General features: G+C 38.5%; 1 protein-coding gene across 1 annotated transcript in view; it reads left to right on the top strand.

Moving 5' to 3' along the window:
- Positions 1–20,890, top strand: part of PLCL1 (phospholipase C like 1 (inactive)) — a 281,756-nt gene that overhangs the window by 153,947 nt on the left and 106,919 nt on the right. The window contains exons 2-3 of the mRNA XM_063429886.1: positions 10,361–12,832; positions 15,075–15,278. Coding sequence (XP_063285956.1) covers positions 10,361–12,832; positions 15,075–15,278 — 2,676 coding nt within the window. The remainder of the gene's footprint in view (positions 1–10,360; positions 12,833–15,074; positions 15,279–20,890) is intronic.

Below are 20,890 nucleotides of genomic sequence, written 5' to 3'. Positions count from 1 at the left end.
CCGCTCTGACAGCATGTCTGAGCGGGCACATGTGCTCTGCATACTCACCTCCGCCTCCCTGCACTTCCGGGTTCAGTGTGAAGTGCAGGGAGACGGATCAGTGCTGATCCTGCCCCCTGGTGTTCAAAAAATAAAGTTTATTTAAAATCCCACCCCCCTTTACCCCCCCTTTACCATTTTAATAAAAAATTAACCCCTTCCCTGCCAATTGATCACTGACTACAGTGATCAATTGGCAGGGATTACATTTTAATATGATCTGATTTTTTTTTTAACCCCTGAGGGTTAATTCTTTTTTTTTTTAACCCTCAGGGGTTAAATTTATTTTATTAATTAATTTAAATATTTTAAAATTATAAATGTAGCTAGCTGGGGAGGGTGGAAGTTAGTGGGGAATTGGGGGATTTAGTGTTAGGCTAACTAGGGGTTAACGTTAAAAAAAGTTTTAAAATAAGCTTTAAAAAGTTAAAAAATTAAGTTAAAAAAAAGTTTTAATAACGTTTAAGTAAAAAATAAAAAAAAAAACCCTTTACCCAGTCCAAATAAAAATTAACCCCTTCCCTGCCAGTCTATCACTACCTACAGTGATCAAAATACAGATCACAGTATTATACTGTGATCTAATTTTTTTTTTAACCCCTGACGATTAACTTTTATTTATTTTTTAACCCTCAGGGGTTAAATTAATTTAATTAACTAATTTAAATATTGTATAATTAAATATTTTGCTAGCTGGGGTGGGTGGGAGTTATGGGAAAATGGGGAATTTACTGTTAGTGCTGCTTACTGCTAGTTAGGGGTTAACGGTAAAAGAAAAAGCTTAGAAAAATGTTAAATCTGTAAAAAAAAGTTTTACGAAAGTTTAGGAAACTTTAAAAAAATGAATAAGCAAAACAAAAGTTGAAAAAATAGTTTTAAAAAGTAAAAAAGTTTGAAAAAGTTCAAAAATTAATTTAATAACGCTCATTACCACTACACCTGGTACAAGCTAGCGGAAAAATGATCCCACGCTAAGGTTCAAAATATGCCTTTTGAAATACCCTGGGATGTCTTCTTTAAGAAATGGTATGGCTTTATGGGGTATTTGGATTATATAGCCTGGTAAAATACTGTAAAATGGGACATGGGCACAGCGTAAAAATTTAAAGTTTGAAAAAAAATGGAATGGCTGTGTCCCAAATGTGCCCCTCCGATGTCCACATATACCTGGCAAAGGTACATACGGGGGTATTTTTGTACTCAGCCGACATAACTGAGCAACATATAAAGTATTATAGAGTGGTGGTACACATAAGGTTTGCAAAATATACTGTGCAAACTCACTTTGTGTGTCAAAAAGGCAGAAAAAACGCTTATTACCACTACACCTGGTACAAGCTAGCGGAAAAATGATCCCACACTAAGGTTCAAAATATGCCTTTTGAAATACCCTGGGATGTCTTCTTTAAGAAATGGTATGGCTTTATGGGGTATTTGGATTATATAGCCTGGTAAAATACTCTAAAATGGGACATGGGCACAGCGTAAAAATTTAAAGTTTGAAAAAAAATGGAATGGCTGTGTCCCAAATGTGCCCCTCCGATGTCCACATATACCTGGCAAAGGTACATACGGGGGTATTTTTATACTCAGCTGACATAGCTGAGCAACATATGAAGTATTATACAGTCGTAGCACACATAAGGTTTGCAAAATATACTGTGCAAACTCACTTTGTGTGTCAAAAAGGCAGAAAAAACGCTCATTACCACTACACCTGGTACAAGCTAGCGGAAAAATTATCCCACGCTAAGGTTCAAAATATGCCTTTTGAAATACCCTGGGGTGTCTACTTTAAGAAATGGTAGGCCTTTGTGGGGTAGTTTGAATTCAAAACTTACGAAGATGCTTGGAAATTGCACATAGGCCCAGCGTCAAAATTCAAAGTTCTGTAAAAACTGATATGGCTTGGTCTCCAATATGCCACTGTAGCTTCACAAAATAGTGCCAAAGACATTCATTGGGGATGTCTTTTTACTCAGAAGACTTAGCTGAGCATAATTTGGAGGTTTTGAACTTAGTGGCACATATGAAATATACAAAATGCCCAGAAAAAATGCAATCCGTATGTCAAAAAATGCACAAAATTATTTTTTACCACATACTTTGGCATATATTGGTGAAAAAATGGGGGCATGCTAAGGCACAATATGCACCTTATGATATACCCTGGAGTGTCTACTTTTACAAATGGTAGGCCTTTGTGGTTTTTTTTTGAACATTCAAACTGTTATAATACCCCAAATGGAAGCATAGGCTCATTAAATCCGTCTCTCAAAATTCTACTGTGAATACTGAAAAGGACAGGTCTCCTGTATGGCACTGTAGCTTCACGAAATAGTGCCATAGACATACAATGGGGGTGTCCTTTTACTCAGAAGACTTAGCTGAGCATAATTTGGGGGGTTTGAACTTAGTGGCACATATGAAATATACAAAATGCCCAGCAAAAATGCAATCCGTATGTAAAAAATGCACAAAATTATTTTTTACCACATACTTTGGCATGTAATGGTAAAAAAATGGGGGCATGTTAAGGCACAATATGCACCTTATGAGATACCCTGGAGTGTCTACTTTTACAAATGGTAGGACTTTGTGGGGGGTTTTGAACAGTCAAACTGTTATAATACCCCAAATGGAAGCATAGGCTCATTAAATCCGTCTCTCAAAATTCTACTGTGAATACTGAAAAGGACAGGTCTCCTGTATGGCACTGTAGCTTCACGAAATAGTGCCATAGACATACAATGGGGGTGTCCTTTTACTCAGAAGACTTAGCTGAGCATAATTTGGGGGGTTTGAACTTAGTGGCACATATGAAATATACAAAATGCCCAGCAAAAATGCAATCCGTATGTAAAAAATGCACAAAATTATTTTTTACCACATACTTTGGCATGTAATGGTAAAAAAATGGGGGCATGTTAAGGCACAATATGCACCTTATGAGATACCGTGGAGTGTCTACTTTTACAAATGGTAGGCCTTTGTGGGGGTTTTTGAACAGTCAAACTGTTATAATACCCCAAATGGAAGCATAGGCTCATTAAATCCGTCTCTCAAAATTCTACTGTGAATACTGAAAAGGACAGGTCTCCTATATGGCACTGTAGCTTCACGAAATAGTGCCAAAGACATACAATGGGGGTACCGTTGTACTCAGCAGAAGTAACTGAACACATAATAAAACTTTGTACAGGAATAGCACACACCAACTTTACAAAATACACATGAGAAGTTCTTTGTTATACGTTTGTGTGCGAAAACCCCCAAAAAACACAATTTTACTCCAATATTTAGCAGAGGTTGGCGGTAAAATGGCTACGTAGAAAGTGTCAAAACAACCTTAGGTAAATAGCCTGTGATGTCTACTTTATATAAATATATACTTTTGTGTGGCAATTTTGTTTTATTTTATGGCTATTAGGCTTACAAGACAAACATACCAAATTCTAAAATCGCTCCACATTAAAATTTTATTTTACTCCTTGTGCTTTGTGACCTGTAACTACCAAAAAAAACTTAAAATCCCAGACACATTATATATTCTGTAAATCAGAACAAATAAATGAATTTATTTTTAATTACTTTCCTTAACCTGCACTAATTATGCACACATTATGATTGCAAAAACTGTAAAAAAAACCCAATATTTTTCTTTTTTTTGCATTTTTCTGTATTTTTTTTATAATAAGTAAGCATTTATATATATATATGTTATATCAAATTAAAGCCCTTTCTGTCCTTTAAAAAACAGTATATAATATGTGTCGGTGCAATAAATGAGAGAGATGCAAATTGCAGTTGAACGCAAACAGCAAGAAAATGCAAAAATTGCTTGTGTCATTAAGCGTAAGTCAAGCTTCTGAAGCTCTGTCCTTAAGGGGTTAAGTAGGTCTGTCTGTTCATAGTTTATTTTTGCATACTGTAGATAACCGTTTGCTACAGAAAATCTGTCAGGGGTTGAGAACAGCTCTGGGCAACAGAATTCCAAATTTATTTCATCCTATGCACAGGTGTACTTCTATTGTTTTGTATTTTGACATTTCTCGAACTTATGGATAAGTGCTCGAGATATTTTTGGCATAAAGAAAAATCATACCCAGCATGTAACTGGTGGTTATATACTTTAAAATGTGTATTGCATTGGCTGTCACTGCTGGTTGAATTGTGCAGCGTGCTGTGCTTGCTTTTACTTCAGTGGGTAGCAAAGCATAAAAGGAGTTTCGTACACTGTTACCAACATTCCTGATGTAAATACTTCTGTTACCTGCATGTTATGTATTCAATAAGTAGGTTCCAAAGCCACAGTTCATTGGAACACAGCACCCTTCAGACATTGCTTGTTGTCGATGCTCTGTTATTAGATGTTATGGTGATTTCGATATTGGCTCTGTCTTGCTTCGTTAATGGCTCAGTGACTTAATCAGTTTTTTTTTCCTTCTAATTTTAAACTTAGCAGCCCTCATTTTATTGACCTTAGAAGGACAAATAATTTAGCCAAGAACATAACCTGCAATTCCAAGATACTGCCTTAAAGGGAACCTTTATTCTCTAAAATAAAAAATGTTTTTTGGGACTATAAACCCCACCACCCCCAGAGAAGCAATGGACTGGAGATACGTATGTGCAGCCAAACGCCATGCTCCCCCAATCAAACATTGTTATCAGCAGCATTTGATTCAAGGACAGAGTTTCACTCTGTTCCAGAGGAGGAAGTATGACAGCCACTAGAGGCGTATGTAACACTGCAAATGTAAATATTGTAAGTTTCTACCAATGTTTACATTGCAGAGTTAAAATTACAGGACCAATGCACGAAGACCACTCCATTGAGATAAAGGGGTCCGGGTGACTTTAGTGGTCCTTTATTCACTAACATTTATTACAGGGAATTTTAGCTGGAGTTAGATGGGCTGGCTGCCTCTTCACTATCCTTGACCAAGTTTATGCACATTGAACTAGTTTTTAAAGACTTCTAGAACTTTCTTAGTCCATTTGACAGACTTAAGGGTGGTGCTAGAATTAAATAAATCATTAGTCACCTGCTTTCTCTCTTCGGTGAACGATGAAAATGTCGCTGTCCAAAGATATAGTGCTTTTGTTTATGAATTTGAAGGGTGACTGAGTCTCTGAGATGACAATTTGGAGTTAGGAATAACTTTTAGATACCGGTGTTGCTAAAGGGCTTGCCAAGCTCTTCCTGTGATCCTATTGGTTTCCAATGCATATATGTGAGTGCAACACACATGGATGGCCTTCCTGTGCACCTGTATGATGTATGTGTTCACCCATAATGTACCCTGCTGATGCTGCATGGCTGGCTGTTGAAGTAAAGCTCAGTAGAGATCAGTAGAGTTCTTAGGAACAGGTGCCTTCATGTACAATGTGGCATTTCTCTTATATGTAAAAATATATGACTTCAGAAATAATGAACACAAATCAGGCAATTTTCCCAGAGAACAAGAGTATGCATATGGCATGTTGCCCTTAGTATGATTCATTTTAAATGCTGAGTGCCATTTGTGTAATACTGATGTGGTGTTGCAACAATAATACGAGTAGAGTTTGTTAAAGCCCCACTGGTCTTCCTTTAAATGTTTCCATCTGTCTAGGGCAGCCACTTCTCCCCTTTCACAATTCAGATATCCAAGGAATGTTGGCATCATATCCTATAAACTGGTAATCTTCATTCAAGGCATGGCTAGCCCAGCACACAATAACTGCACATACAACGTTTTAGCCTTTCTGGCCTTAATCGTGTTTCGACTTAAATTCCAATCACTCTAAGTGAGTTGCATTCTATATATGTCCTTATGTGTCCTGGTATTTATACGGTAATATCCCTCTGCAGAGACACTGCTTCTCCTGTGACAAGAGTGGTTGTTTTATTTATTTTTTATAGTTTTTTTTTTTTTTTATCATTTAAGCTATTGACACGTTGACACAAGTGTTTTCTCTTCACCGTGCGGTGAATGCTTTTATCACTTTACTCACCAAAGCGGTCTTGAAAGCCTCTGTGAACGTCTGAATAAAATCCCAGTCCATTACTGAACAATATGTTGTTGACTCTTACGTGTGGATGTTTGAAGATCTTTGTAGAAGTCTTTTGAGATGTCTTGAATGATGCCAAAAATCCAGTACATTTTTTTTGCGTTTGCATAAATTGCTGCTCTTGTCACAATAGTTGCGTATTTGAGGAATCTACACTTTCAGTATCGTCATTTTATATAATATCCACTATACATTGGTTTTTGTCTGACTGCTCCCGAATAGCTGGCCAAGAAATGGGTGCATGGCACCCATAAGCTGCTGGCAGCGTACACTTTACACCAAACTGTAATGGTTACACTGTTTAGATTGCCCACTTATGTATATATTATGTTATGGTATGTGTTAACATGTATTCCATCATGCCTTAAACCCTGATACATTTTGCCACTTAGTGATACCATTGCCTCGTCTACATAACGACTACATTCAGTCTGAAAGTTTCATGCGTTGGATCAGCTATTCTTGTGTAGGTGCAGACACCGGGGCACAGTGATACATTATCCATTGAAATGGAATATGAACAGTTATTTGAATTCTTGTAAAAAATACAGCAATTTGCTCGGCTGCTCAGTGTGTTATGTGTGATATGTGAACGAAGGCGGCTTTGTGCATTAATAAGCTTTTTGAAATGAACTGATAAATTGCAAATGCATGGGGCTCATAATTAGTCCACATTCACTTTAATGAAACACTCATAAATATAATTATAGCTTCTCTGTGCTCCAGTATTTAACATTAAGAGTGCCAAAATACTTGGTGTCTTCCTCTCTCAAGGTCCATAAAGCCCCATAAGCTTGCACCTTGGATCACGTTAAGTTGATTACTAATATATTATTGTTAATGTGTGCCATTATTACATGCCTCCTGACATTTCAAATAAACACAATTGGACACTGGAATTTTAAGGGAGTATTGCCATGGTCAGCGGCAGGTATGTTCTGAGAAATTTTAGGTGACTTACTAATTAACTGTTTTTGCAACTAAAATCTAATTTAGAACTTCAACAATTTATCTTATTGACACATACTGATTTCTAAATGCATGTATTGTAGTTTGAAGACACATTACTGCATTATTGCTGTACATTTATGGCACCAACAATATGGCGCTGCTAGAAAATATGTGCATTAGGATAGAAAAGAGAGGCAAAGGGATTTGTGCTGAAAATAGGGACTGTACTTTTTAAATAGGAACACTTGGGAGGTATGTTATTATTACTAGCATTTACGTAGTGCCAGATTTTTCATATTTACAGAATTCAAACATGCTTATAATGCACTTGAAACATATTTACCAGAATTCTTAATTGGGTACACAGAGTCATTTGGTTCCCCAATTATTATTATTATTATTTTATTATTTATATAGCGCCATCAGATTCCGTAGCGCTGTACAATGGGTGGACTAACAGACATGTAATTGTAACCAGACAACTGGACGTACAGGAACAGAGGGGTGGAGGGCCCTGCTCCATGAGCTTACATTCTAGAGGATGAATATTCTCAAATGTTAAGCAGTACTAGCTACTACCTTTTTAGCTGGTATGAAAAATAAGTTCTGATGCTGTCAGTATATATCTATATTTTTGCCCGTATAATCTTTGTGCTGTGGTCCATGTGGCAGACAGAGTGATGTCAGTAGGATCATGTTGCCAACATTTCCTTCTCGTATTGTGTATTATAACCACAAGATGCTTCAGGGCTGTTAGTGTGGCTTTTTAAATATTCAAGCGGATGATATCTTTTTAATGGTTGCAGATTGTGGCTATTACAGGATGAGATGACTGTACTTTGGGAAGAACTCTGAGTAACAGGCAGATTGTTATCTCTTTGCAATCTAGTACCAGGCAGTGTGTTTTAAATTTAATCTGTGTTTATATGAAAATGGGCAAAAAATTGTGCTCTTGGTTCATTCAGTCCCTCTGGAATAAACGTGCTTCGTCCAAACGGATGAATTTAGAAGTGCAATTATTCATGCTTGACTAAAAGTATGCGTGTATGGATGACTGGTAGTAGCTGGGAGCGATACGGGTCACTTGTGGTTGACGTGTGGATCCTATGTGAAATGTATAGCAGGCTGCTGGATGTTGGATGTTAAAACTAACATAGGTGTCATATGGCTGACTGGTGGGTCCATTGTGATATTGGTGTCCTGGGGGTGATATATTGTGTGTTTGCCTTCTTTTTTTTTTTTTTTGCCTTTAGTCTTTGTAATCCAAATGCAGTGTATTATACTGTACAAAACAAAATAAATTAAATCTTATATTTTTAGTATAGTAATATTGCACCTCTTAATTGGCTTTCATTGTTATCAATATTATGCACATTGTCCTTTTTGCTTAGTGTTCTTTTTTCTAAACAAGAACCAGACCACAAAAATTACATAGGGGCTATCTTTAGCTCTAATGAAATGAACAAACCATGCAAATCTTTTGCAGACATCAACTGTTTGAGCTATTAAGCGCTATTTTATAGTAAGAATTACTTCCTTTTTTAATTAATTCACCTATCCTAAATCTGTTTGGGATGTACGGTATGTTATACGTAATTTTATTCGAGTTCCTCAAATGTTGTATTTAATCTTGTTCTGCGTTTTCTCTGCAATTTCTGCTGACAATCCCATACTGTTTTCAAATCCATCTGTAAAAAAGGGCCTGGTTATGTTTTTATCATAATACTTAAATCTGTGTTTTAGCAACAGACATTGATTAAGGCACATCATCAATAAAAAGCTTATAAAACAGTAGCGTGAAGTGCTTTATTAATACCTCTATGTGCTCTCAATATACAAAGGTGATATCTCACAAACAAAATTAATGAAGAACTCTTCTAATATTAAGGATTGAGAAGAATTCTAATACGAATGGGGTACAATACTAAGAAATCGGTATCGGTACTTCCCATAAAAATGATATAAATAAATACATAGTACTATAGCAAATATGCCTGTGAACAATTACAAGTCGAGGCTGCTTATAAAATTATCTAGATCTGTTGGCTATTATTTTTTTGTCTTGTTTATTTATTTTTATTCAGAAGCAAAATGAGTAGTCCGGCATTATGTAGGAGCAAACTGTATAAATGAAAAGTGATTTTTGCATTGGGTGCATCACGCAGGTTAACTTTTAAATGGGAAATGTCACTTTTCTGAAAACGATATCATTGAATGAAACATTGAAAATGAAGAAAATGTCACCATACTTACCATAATTTTCTTTTCCTGGATATATATCCATGGCAGCATTACGATAGGGTTAGCTCCGCCCACTTGGCTGTTTAGGACAGGAAATAAAGGTATAAATACTCCTCCTACCAGACCGGATCTCCAGTCTAGTTACAAGCTCCTAAAAAATAAATTTATACAGAAGGGAGGGATGCAATTCTGCCATGGATATATCCAGGAAAAGAAAATTACGGTAAGTATGGTGAAATTTTCTTCATTCCTGGCTAATCCATGGCAGCATTACGATAGGGTAATACCCAAGCTCAACATCTGATGGGAGGGAAATAAACAAGCACCCACCAATATTTGTAAAATCAGTTAAGAACAAGCAAACTCTGGACTGCAGAGTTTCTGGGAAACTTCCCAAAATGTCAAATAAGGCCACTTTCTTGGAGTATCCAAATCCAAATCCAAAAAAGGTAATGCAACTTACCTGAAACCATGTCCACAGCCAAGAGGACAGGAAAAAAGACTGGAGATCCGGTCTGGTAGGAGGAGTATTTATACCTTTATTTCCTGTCCTAAACAGCCAAGTGGGCGGAGCTAACCCTATCGTAATGCTGCCATGGATTAGCCAGGAATTGCTTATAACGTGTCAATGTGCAATGCTGAGTTTTTCTTTTAAATGTGTATTAAAGGAAAAGGACCACTAACATCACCCAGTCTGCTTCATCTCAATGAAGTTGTCTGGGTGTAGTGGTCCTGTGATTTTTAACCCTTCCATGTAAAACATTGCCGTTTTGTAGAGACAGCCATGTTTACATGGTTTAAATACACGTCTAGAGGCTGTCTTCCTGACTGCTACTAGAAGAGTTTCTGATGGAACAGAGTCAAAACTGGTCCTGCAGTTGGTTGCTGCTCAGAGCAGATTTTGATTGGAGGATCGCGACATTAGACCTGTCCTTAGATTGTGTTTAAGGAATTCCATGAAAGTGCACTATGGTCATGGACGATTTCATTTTAATCCGTTTTAACTTGTGTAGACTTTTTTTTTTTTTTTAAATGCATGATTTCTTATCTTTGTTTTACTTTCTTTTTGTAGGATCCTGCTAATCAAAAACCCGGAAGAAAGAAAACTGTGTCTTTTAGTAGCATGCCATCGGAGAAGAAAATTAGCAGTGCCAGTGATTGTATCAGTTTCATGCAAGGTGGTTGCGAACTAAAGAAAGTGAGGCCAAACTCCCGCATCTATAGTCGCTTTTTTACCCTAGACACTGATTTGCAAGCTCTTCGTTGGGAACCCTCAAAAAAAGACCCTGAAAAGGCAAAGCTGGACATTTCTGCCATTAAAGAAATACGACTTGGAAAAAACACAGAAACATTCAGGAACAATGGGTTGGCTGACCAAATCTGTGAGGACAGTGCTTTCTCAGTCATTCATGGGGAGAACTATGAGTCTTTAGACCTGGTGGCAAACTCTGCTGACGTAGCCAATATTTGGGTGTCAGGTCTAAGATACTTGGTTTCACACAGCAAACAACCTTTGGACTTGGCAGAAGGGGTACAGAACACTCCAAGGTTTGCTTGGCTGAAGTCCATTTTTGAAGCTGCTGATGTTGATGGGAATGGTATCATGCTGGAAGACACAGCCGTTGAGTTGATCAGACAACTTTCACCAGCCATGAAGGAGGCAAAAATCAGATTAAAGTTTAAGGAGATTCAAAAGAGTAAAGAAAAGCTTACCACCAGGGTTACCCAAGAGGAGTTTTGTGAAGCATTTAGTGACCTTTGCACTAGGCCAGAGGTGTACTTTTTACTTGTGCAAATTTCAAAAAACAAAGAATATTTAGATGCAAATGACATGATGCTATTTTTGGAGTCAGAGCAAGGCATGACCCAGGTGACAGAAGAAATGTGTCTGGATATTATACAGAAATATGAGGTATCTCAAGAAGGATGTTTAAAGGGATTTCTCACTATAGATGGTTTTACTCAGTATCTGCTGTCCCAGGAATGTGATATATTTGATTCTATCCACAAAAAGGTTAGTCAAGACATGACACAGCCACTATCACACTACTATATCAACTCTTCCCATAACACATACTTGATAGAAGACCAATTCAGAGGCCCTGCAGACATTAATGGCTATGTGAGGGCACTTAAAATGGCCTGCAGAAGCATAGAGCTTGATGTTAGTGATGGACCAGACAATGAACCAATTATTTGTAATCGTAATAGCATGACATCCCCACTTGCCTTTAGGAACGTTATTGAAGTTGTCAACAAATACGCATTCATTTCTTCTGAATATCCTCTTATTCTTTGCATCGGGAACCATTGTTCAGTGCAACAACAAAAGGTAATGGTTCAACACATAAAGAAGATTTTTGGGAGCAAGCTTTATATTGAAAAGCCTTTGCCAACTGATTCCTATCTGCCATCTCCAGAGAAGCTAAGAAAGAAAATTTTAGTTAAAGGTAAGAAATTACCTTCAGAGAATGATCTTTTGGAAGGAGAAGTAACAGACGAGGATGAGGAAGCTGAGATGTCTCATCGAATGGCAGATGACTACTTTGGAGAGCAGAGACTGATCACACTTTGCAAGGAACTCTCCGACTTAGTGTCAATTTGCAAATCGGTGCAATATAGAGATTTTGATGTCTCCATGAAAAGCCAAAACTATGGGGAGATTTGTTCTTTCAGTGAAAGCCAAGCCAGCCGTATTGCTAATGAGTATCCAGAGGACTTTGTGAACTACAATAAAAAGTTTCTGTCTAGGGTATATCCAAGTCCAATGAGAATAGACTCCAGTAACATGAATCCACAAGATTTTTGGAATTGTGGTTGCCAGATTGTAGCAATGAATTACCAGACACCTGGACCAATGATGGATCTCAACATAGGTTGGTTCTTGCAGAATGGAGGATGCGGGTATGTCCTTCGTCCATCCATAATGCGAGATGAAGTCTCTTATTTTAGTGCAAACAACAAAGGTGTTGTCCCTGGTGTATCCCCTCAGGTACTTCACATCAAGATCATAAGTGGACAGAACTTTCCTAAACCCAAAGGTGCCTGTGCAAAGGGAGATGTTATTGATCCATATGTTTGCATTGAAATTCATGGGATCCCTGCTGACTGTGCAGAGCAGAGGACTAAAACAGTACAGCAAAATGGGGACAATCCCATTTTTGATGAAAGTTTTGAGTTTCAGATAAACCTTCCAGAATTAGCTATGGTCCGTTTTATGGTTCTTGATGACGACTACATTGGAGATGAATTTATTGGTCAGTACACAATACCTATAGAGTGCTTGCAGCCTGGGTATCGACACGTGCCCTTGCGCTCATTTGTTGGGGACACAATGGAATATGCTAAACTCTTTGTTCACATTGCCATCACCAGCAGAGGAGGGGGAGGAAAGGCCCAGAAACGAGGCCTGACTGCTCGAATAGGGAAGAAGGCCAGAGAGTACACAGTGCTGAGGAACACCGGTCTTAAAACCGTGGATGAAATCTTTAAACTTGCCATTCATCCAATGAGAGAAGCCACTGATGTCAGGGAAAACCTACAGGTATTTATTGTAGCTTAATAACCAATAAAATGTCAAACATGTCAATACAAACAGAAAGACCAGGCATTCTAATGTTGTTTCTGTGTCCACACGCCATATGGCAACATCTTAGCTCTACAGAATCTATAAAAAACAGTATATGAAGTTGTGGTGTGGGAATACAATTCTTAATTTAGCATTGGAGTGCCTAGTCCTTTTGTTTATCAGGGTTTGGAGGTGGGAACCCATGGGACCTAGTGATTCCGGTTGTGACATTGATTTTGTTCTCATTTATCTTTCATAATTTATAATCATCCTGCTTCAATTGTTCTACTACAGCTTATCATAGTAGGTGTGATGGAAACTGTCCTTGGTAATGTACCTTTTACTTAACTGCATTATTTGGGGATTTCATCCACACTCAAAGAAGATTAGATCGTTGAGCAAGTTTGCATCATCCAAGTGCTTGGTTGGCTCATTGTGAAAGGTAGACGGGTCCATGTAATGGTAGTGCAGGAGAAAAGGAATATATCATATAGAAGGGTTATCCTACTAGAATGCTATCTCTGAAAAAAAAATATATATTTTTTTGAAATCTTCAACGTTTTCATGATTTGCAGTTTTTGTTTGCAAGTTAAAGAGAATTACTTGAACAATGTGAGTGCCTGGACAAATCAATAAAAACTAGCCTGTTCTGTTTCATGTCCGTGGGTAGGGGTGGAGCCCAAGGGTTTCGTTATGGAAATAAAATTTTAAACAGTTTACATTTTTAGGTACAGCTTCTTAGCACCAATTAGCTTAACCCCTTAAGGACCAAGCTTCTGGAATAAAAGGGAATCATGACATGTCCTCATGGACATCCAGCGTTAGAATTTCCCCATAGGAAAGCATTGAATAGTGCTTTCCTATGGGGAGGTCTAATGCCACGTATGAACATTAGGTCTCCCCCGCTGGCTGACTTTGGGGGGGGGCTTTAGTGGAGCCTGACCCAGTGTCGAGGGACATTGGCGCTGGATTCAAGTAAGTGCCAGAAGGGGTTTTAGCCGCACTGGAAGGGGGACATGTTATCCCTGTAGTGCCAGGAAAATGGCTTTGTTTCCCTGGCACTATAGGATGCCGTTAACTTTCTTGCATTTCTCTAAGCACAGGGATGTGCTTTGATATTTTTAGCCTCAATTTTTTTTAATTTAATTGTGAACATCTCAAGTTTAAAAACCTTTGCAATCTGTTTTTATTTGAAGTAAACCAGAACAAAAGTGAATTTAAGGTGCAGAAATGTATCTTCAATTCTCCTGCATAACCCTCCCTTTAAAAAAATAAAAAAAAAATCTTTGGTGACTTCCAGCATGTATCAGGCTATCAATGCATGCCTCAGGTATGAGATCATCTCACAATACACAATCTACACCTGCTGCAGGTATCTGGTTGCTGTGACAGGCTGTAATAGCACTGGATTCTTCATGGCATTCTCTGTAGCCTGTATACACCACACTTGGCTTGTGTTGTGTTATCACTGGATGTCTCACAAATGAGGCAGTCCAGCAACTCAGACCAATTGCCTCCCAGGCACGTCAGTCTTAATGAAATTCACAGTTCAAGTACAATGTATATGTGAAAATTGCATACATAAATATGACTCCAAACTTTGGTGTGAATTTGTGGTTAAAAGAACCTTATGGAAAATAACTCAAAGTACCTCATATGCATTAAGTTTTGATTTTGCAAATTCTTTGCCAATAATGAGCTAGCTTAAATTTGCAACCTGGTATTCCACCTCAAAGATGCCATTGGTCCAGCCGATCAGTCCATCAGAATGAGAGCATGTCTGTTACTGGTCCCAATGAGTTCTCACAAAGCTGATATATTCTGAGAGGATGTAAAGTATACAAATCTGGGGTCAGTACTATTTATTGTTTAATCTGTAGAATTCACAATAAAAGTGCAGAATGTGTTTGAAAAAAATATAATTCCCAAAACCTAATCTGGTACAGTAGAAATATCAGATTAGTGAAATTCTCCACCGATTGCAATGTGTGGGGAAAATAAAACCAATATATTATCAATAAACCACTGCACTTGGTTTATGTTTGAAAACAAATGATTGCATAACGTATGGTTAATGTGTAGACTCATACAAATGTAACCTTGTAATTTAGATGTTTTGGCAACATTCTAAGGAAACGTTATAAACGGTTTCCAAGTAGATCAATAAATATTTACTTTTACACTGTTTAATAAAGCTGTCTTAATTCCCTTTTACCAGAATGCATTGATATCCCTGAAGGAACTCTGTGGACTCCCAACAAGTTCAAGCCTCAAGCAGTGCATGTTGTCACTTGCTTCACGTCTTGTCAATAGCGATAATACGCCCTCGGTCTCTCTGATTATAAAAGATACGTATCCATATCTGGAGCCTGTAGGGACAGTTCCTGATGTCCAGAAAAAGCTTCTCTCTGCTTACGATATGGTAAGGGCTGACCAGTGAGTACTTTTGTATTTCAGGTTCTTTGCAAAAGTGTTGAAAAGATTTATATGCATTTATGCCTTGAATTACATATTGTGTGTGTTTTAACAGATCTAGAATATTTTTATACAGTGGCATAACGTAGGGGGCCCCGGGGGGCGGTTGCCCTGGGCGCACAAATCTTTTCTTTTTTTTTTTTTATTCTTTTTGTTCCAAAGCAGGACAACTTACACATAGCACACATACCAATATCAATACACTTTCAAAATAGGCATGCACGCAGCAGTTTTCGGCTTAAAACATTATCCGCACGAATGCACATTCTAATTTTTACAGAATTCGCAATCATGAAATGCGTTTTTGCCTGGATTTTCCAAGGTAAAGAAGAAAGACTCACAGGCACTCCGAATTCAAGCCGCAGGCAGTTTTATTGCAACAGAATGTAGCGCAACGTTTCGACCGTAAAGGTCTTTTTCAAGCCCACCATTTACTCTGCTGGATTTTCCAAGGTGTGATTAACTCCTTTAAGTATTGGGCGCACAATTCTGGGGCAAGAAATTGGTAATAGGTTTTACAAAATAACATTTTCAAAAATAGCACGCCGTACCCCTCATGCAGAAAATCTCTTGAAGTTCGAACAGTCCACACAGTTTTTCAACATGATGTGTCAAATCTTGCTGATTACAGCCATAATGTCCTCATGTAATCCTTATTGGTGAATTACATCATGCCTATTGATAGCGTGATGTACTGTTTGAAGATACTGCTGGTATCTTCAAATAGGAGACTAGGCTATTAATATGCTTATGTAAATGCCTATTAAATTATGTCATACCAGTACCATACTTGCTCCTCCTTCCCTAATCTCGGTTATGTGTGTGCGATACTTATATTTGCATTGCATAATTTATAAAATCCACCACTCGGGGAGTGCTAACAGTCCACGGGTTAGGGGGCGCAATACTTGCCATGATCCAGGCACTGGCAACCCATGCTATGCCACTGGTATTGTATGACCTAAGAGCAAACCTTTGTGCCTCCCAGTCTTGACATTTCTGCAGGAATATGATAAACTAGCTACACTGTCAATTAAAGGGACTTTCAGAGCACCATAAGTTAACTGTGGTCAAGCCCATGTCTCCTGTTCTCCCTTATTCACTTTGTTTCACTTTCCTTTATTCGATTTGTTTATAACTGCAGGTATCATTGGGACCAAAATCCTGCTGCCATGCTTGACGTTGTCACAGTAAAGATATTCCCCATATAATTGTTTGTATATTTTGTGCACACATAGTATACACTATCGACATACACATGTGTCAGGCACAATTTTTTAATCTCACTGCTCAATTATTTCTGTGTCAAATCACTTTTCTTTTGCAACCCTAGCCACACCTCCCCTTGCTAAGAAGCACATAGCCTCCATTAATCATGTGAACTTACCAGAACTTACCTCCTGCTTTCTTAATTGTATTATAATCACACACAATAGGCTGTTGCAGGTTCTAGCAGGCTATTAAAGGAACACTATAGCGTTAGGAATACAAATCTGTATTCCTAACACCATACCTCCCAACTACAGCATTCTGCGAATCCGGATGCTTGCGGGAGAGAGGTAAGGGGAGTGGGCAGTGATGCAATTCTATGACCAGAAAGTTCTGCATACAATGACTGTTCGCCAAGCTGCCTGTCAATGATGCAGGTTGACCCACGGAGGGCAGATACTGCAGGGAGCATTTCTTCAGGACCTCTGCAGGGTCCTAGTGCCCTAATCATTGCGCAAGCACGTCTGTTGATATGATCATCCTATGATTCTTGGGGACAATTCCCTGGGGTTCCCAAAAGTGGGACAAGGCCCGAAAATCGTGACAGACCCACTGAATTTGGGATTCATATGGCACTGTATTGTCCCTACTTGTTTTCAGGATGTTTACTCCTCCCGCAAAAAAAATGTAATTGCCCTTTTCCAGCGCCGAGGTTGCCTGGTCGCTGTTTTCCTCTGCGACTCATGCGAGGTCACAGAAAAATAATGGCATCTTCTGTGATGAGCCAATCTAATGCTCCTCATACAGGAACACTGTGGACGTAATGGACATGCACAGGGAAATCAATGCTTCCCTACGGGGACTTTCACATCACGTGTCCATTTTACTCGATCAGTGGAGTGGAAGCACCTCCAATGACTGTCATGCTTACAGGCTAGTAGAGGTAGACTTATCCCCACAATGTAAACATTGCAGTTGCTATACAACTGCCATGTTTTACTTTGCAGGGTTAAAAGGACAGGGACACTGCACCCAGACCACTTCAATTAGATGAAGTGGTTTGGGTGCCTATAGTGTTTAATTAATAGAGCAGGAGATAGAATGGGTGAGTGTACAATACATGGTACTCGAGAGCAACCACCATATCCAGCACAAATGTGACTACGTCACCATCAAGGGTTCTTCTCTTTCTCTTGTCACTGCAACTTCCGATTAAGGGACTTGATTAAATGCTTTAAATCTGAAAATCAGAGGGTCTGTCTGAAATGACGCAATGGCCCATTCATTGGTTATAGCTTTAATTATAGATTCAGTTCAAGGAATCATTTAAAACAGAACAGTGTTCCTTTGTTTAACACAATTAACAATCTGTGGATGATAAAACGATAGTGTGTTCTCCTGTATATTAATTTGCAAGCGTTTCAAACAGAATATAACAAAAAATCTGATTCACGAGTGTTTACTTCTCACATACAACCAAAGTACACGTTGTCCAACTCTAGTGATTACTGCCACATTCTTTCTTACTAGCCAAGATTTCATTAAAATCTGTATTTTGAGCGTGAGATGATTACTTTGTTTTAACCTGTATAATTCCTTTAGCTGCACCCTCAGTAACTAATCTAAGTCCGTTGAAGGGTTTCGCACACCTGTTAATATTTGTAGATGGAACCTTAACAAGACACCCTTGATCCGCCACCCATCCACTAACCGGTGCCCCATTTCAAGCCTCCTTTCTAAGCTGTGTAAGTGAAACTGTCAGACGTAATTGTTCAGGTCCTTTTCAGGGAGGTGGGGATTTAAAAATGATTGTGCTATACCTGTAGCAATATTTAAATGAATAGAGGAGGATGTATAGCTTTCTGATATCCGGTACCCAAGGGGAGTAATCATATGTGGAGTGACTTTTATTTTTGTTTTGCTTTTTTTTTTTTTTTTTTTTTGCAATCAAGGAAAGGAGACCCCTTTGCATGATATGCTAAGCAGGGCACATAAATGAATGCTTGGAGTGTTCCTTTAAAAGACCACGAAAATTACCCTGCCCTTTTCATCTTAATTAAGTGGTCTGTGTGTTGTGGTCCTATACTTTTAGAAACTGCAATGTTTACAGCACAGGGTTCAATCCTCCTCTAGTGGCTGCCTTATTGGTAGTCACTAGAGGTGCTCCTGTGGCTCTGACAGAGTAAAACTCAGTCACATGATATAAAATCCCCCTTGGGAAAGCATGTGCATCAGGTCCCTCCTCTATGAGGAGCTTTTGAGTGGACCACTTATGGATGTCATAAACTATAGAACCATGATGTCCCAGGAGGCAGAGAGGTAGGCAGGGAAAAGGTAAGTAAACATTTAATTGTATTCTCTTTTAAGGCACATGTAAACGGGGACCTAGATAACTGGGGACAGGGACTCTAAAGCCTTTAAAGGGACACTACAGCCCTTTGTAGTAGTTATGGTGCAAGGAGAGCAGGCACCACAAATTGTAAGTAGTCACATTATTTTAGAAAAGTTTGACTTCTTCCTGGTGCCTGCCAGCCTCCCTGCTTCCATTACTTCCCACAGAATTCCAGACGCGCTCTGTCTGAGCTTAGTCAGCAGGACTTAGCCCATTGGTTGAGAGCGATAAGCTGACCTTTCAGCCAGTGAGATAGCCCTACACTTAATTCGCGCTAACCGGGGTTCCTAAGCAGGATCTTCCAGCTCTCATAGAGCTGTAGAGGAGGTGGGGAGTAGTGGTGGTAATAGACACCAAGTGAGAAGTCACAATGTTTTACAATGATTAGCACTCCAGTTTTTATATTAAAGGAAACCTATATTCCCGAAAATAACGAACGGTATTTCTGAACTCTAGGTTCCCTTCTGCCCACCCCCGGTCGCTGCTAAAAATGAATGTTTAAAAGAGATTAGTTGTTTCCAGCACTGACACTCATCTGCTGCAACCACCAGCTTTGCCTTTGAAGATGTCCGCATATACTGCTGACATGTTTGTGATCTCCTCCAATCCATTGCTTGTTATAAGAACCAATGGAATGAAGGTATGCATGTGCAGCCTCATGCTATGCTCCTCCAATCAAATGCTGCTATCCGCAGTTTTTGATTCTCACACTGATTTTTACTTGGTCCGGATGAGTAAGCTCCTCTAGTGGCTCTCAGGAAGACGGCCACTAGATGTGGATTGAAACATAGAAACATAGAATGTGACGGCAATTTTCTAAATACTTTAATTAGTCTATGGCATTATTTTATAGTTAGGATAGCCTTATGCCTATCCCACGGATGCTTAAACTCCCTCACTGTGTTAACCTCTACCACTTGAGCTGGAAGGCTATTCCATGCATCCACTACCCTCTCAGTCAAGTAATACTTCCTGATATTATCTTGAAATCTTTGCCCCTCTAATTTAACCCCTTGAGGACCGTGTCAAATGTACACATTTTGACCAAAATAAAACGTAAACAAAACTTGGAATTTGACTATATGTCTGTTCAACCATAATTCACCTATTTCATATTAAGTGCACCCACACTTATTATATATCGTTTTATTCATGAGAAATAGGACTTTCATGTAACTTCAAATATTTAGCTATGAAATATAATGTAGTATTAATAAAATATAAAAAAGTGATACATTAAGAAATTTTTTATTTTTTAGTTCTGCGTGAGATTTTAACTGTGAATGTCATAATACTGATTGCTTTTATTGCAATAAAATACACATATTTGTATTCAGTGATGTCTCACATGTAATACAGTACCCCCTATGTACAGGTTATATGGTGTTTTGGGAAGTTACAGGGTCAAATATAGCATTTTACATTTTTCAGTTTTTTTCACATTGAATTTGGCCAGATTGGTTACGTTGTCTTTGAGACCGTATGGTAGCCCAGGAATGAGAATTACCCCTATGATGGCATACCAATATGCCACTAATAAAATTATTAAAGAGAATAAGTCCAAGTATAGATCCCTGAGGTACCCCAATGGTTACAAGACCATGCTTCAAATATACTTCATTGACTGCAACCCTCTATTGCCTGTCGCTCAGCCACTGCCTTACCCATTAAACAATATTCAAATCCAAACTAAAAAATACAGTTTGTTGATAAGCCTTCAACGTGCAACAGAGTCAAAAGCCTTACTTAAATCTAGGTAAGCAATGTCTACTGCACAATGTTCAACAATACTATCCTTTAACATTTCCATTACGTCCCCAACTACTGAAGTAAGGCTTACTAGCCTATAGTTGCCCGACTCCTCCCTACTGCCTTTCTTATGAATGGGCACAACATTCACTAACTTCCAATCTTCTGGGACTACTCCTGTTAACAATGATTGGTTAAATAAATCTGTT

This window comes from Pelobates fuscus, chromosome 8, assembly GCF_036172605.1.
Source record: "Pelobates fuscus isolate aPelFus1 chromosome 8, aPelFus1.pri, whole genome shotgun sequence".
NCBI lineage: Eukaryota > Metazoa > Chordata > Amphibia > Anura > Pelobatidae > Pelobates > Pelobates fuscus.
This window is presented reverse-complemented; position numbering and strand designations above follow the sequence as displayed.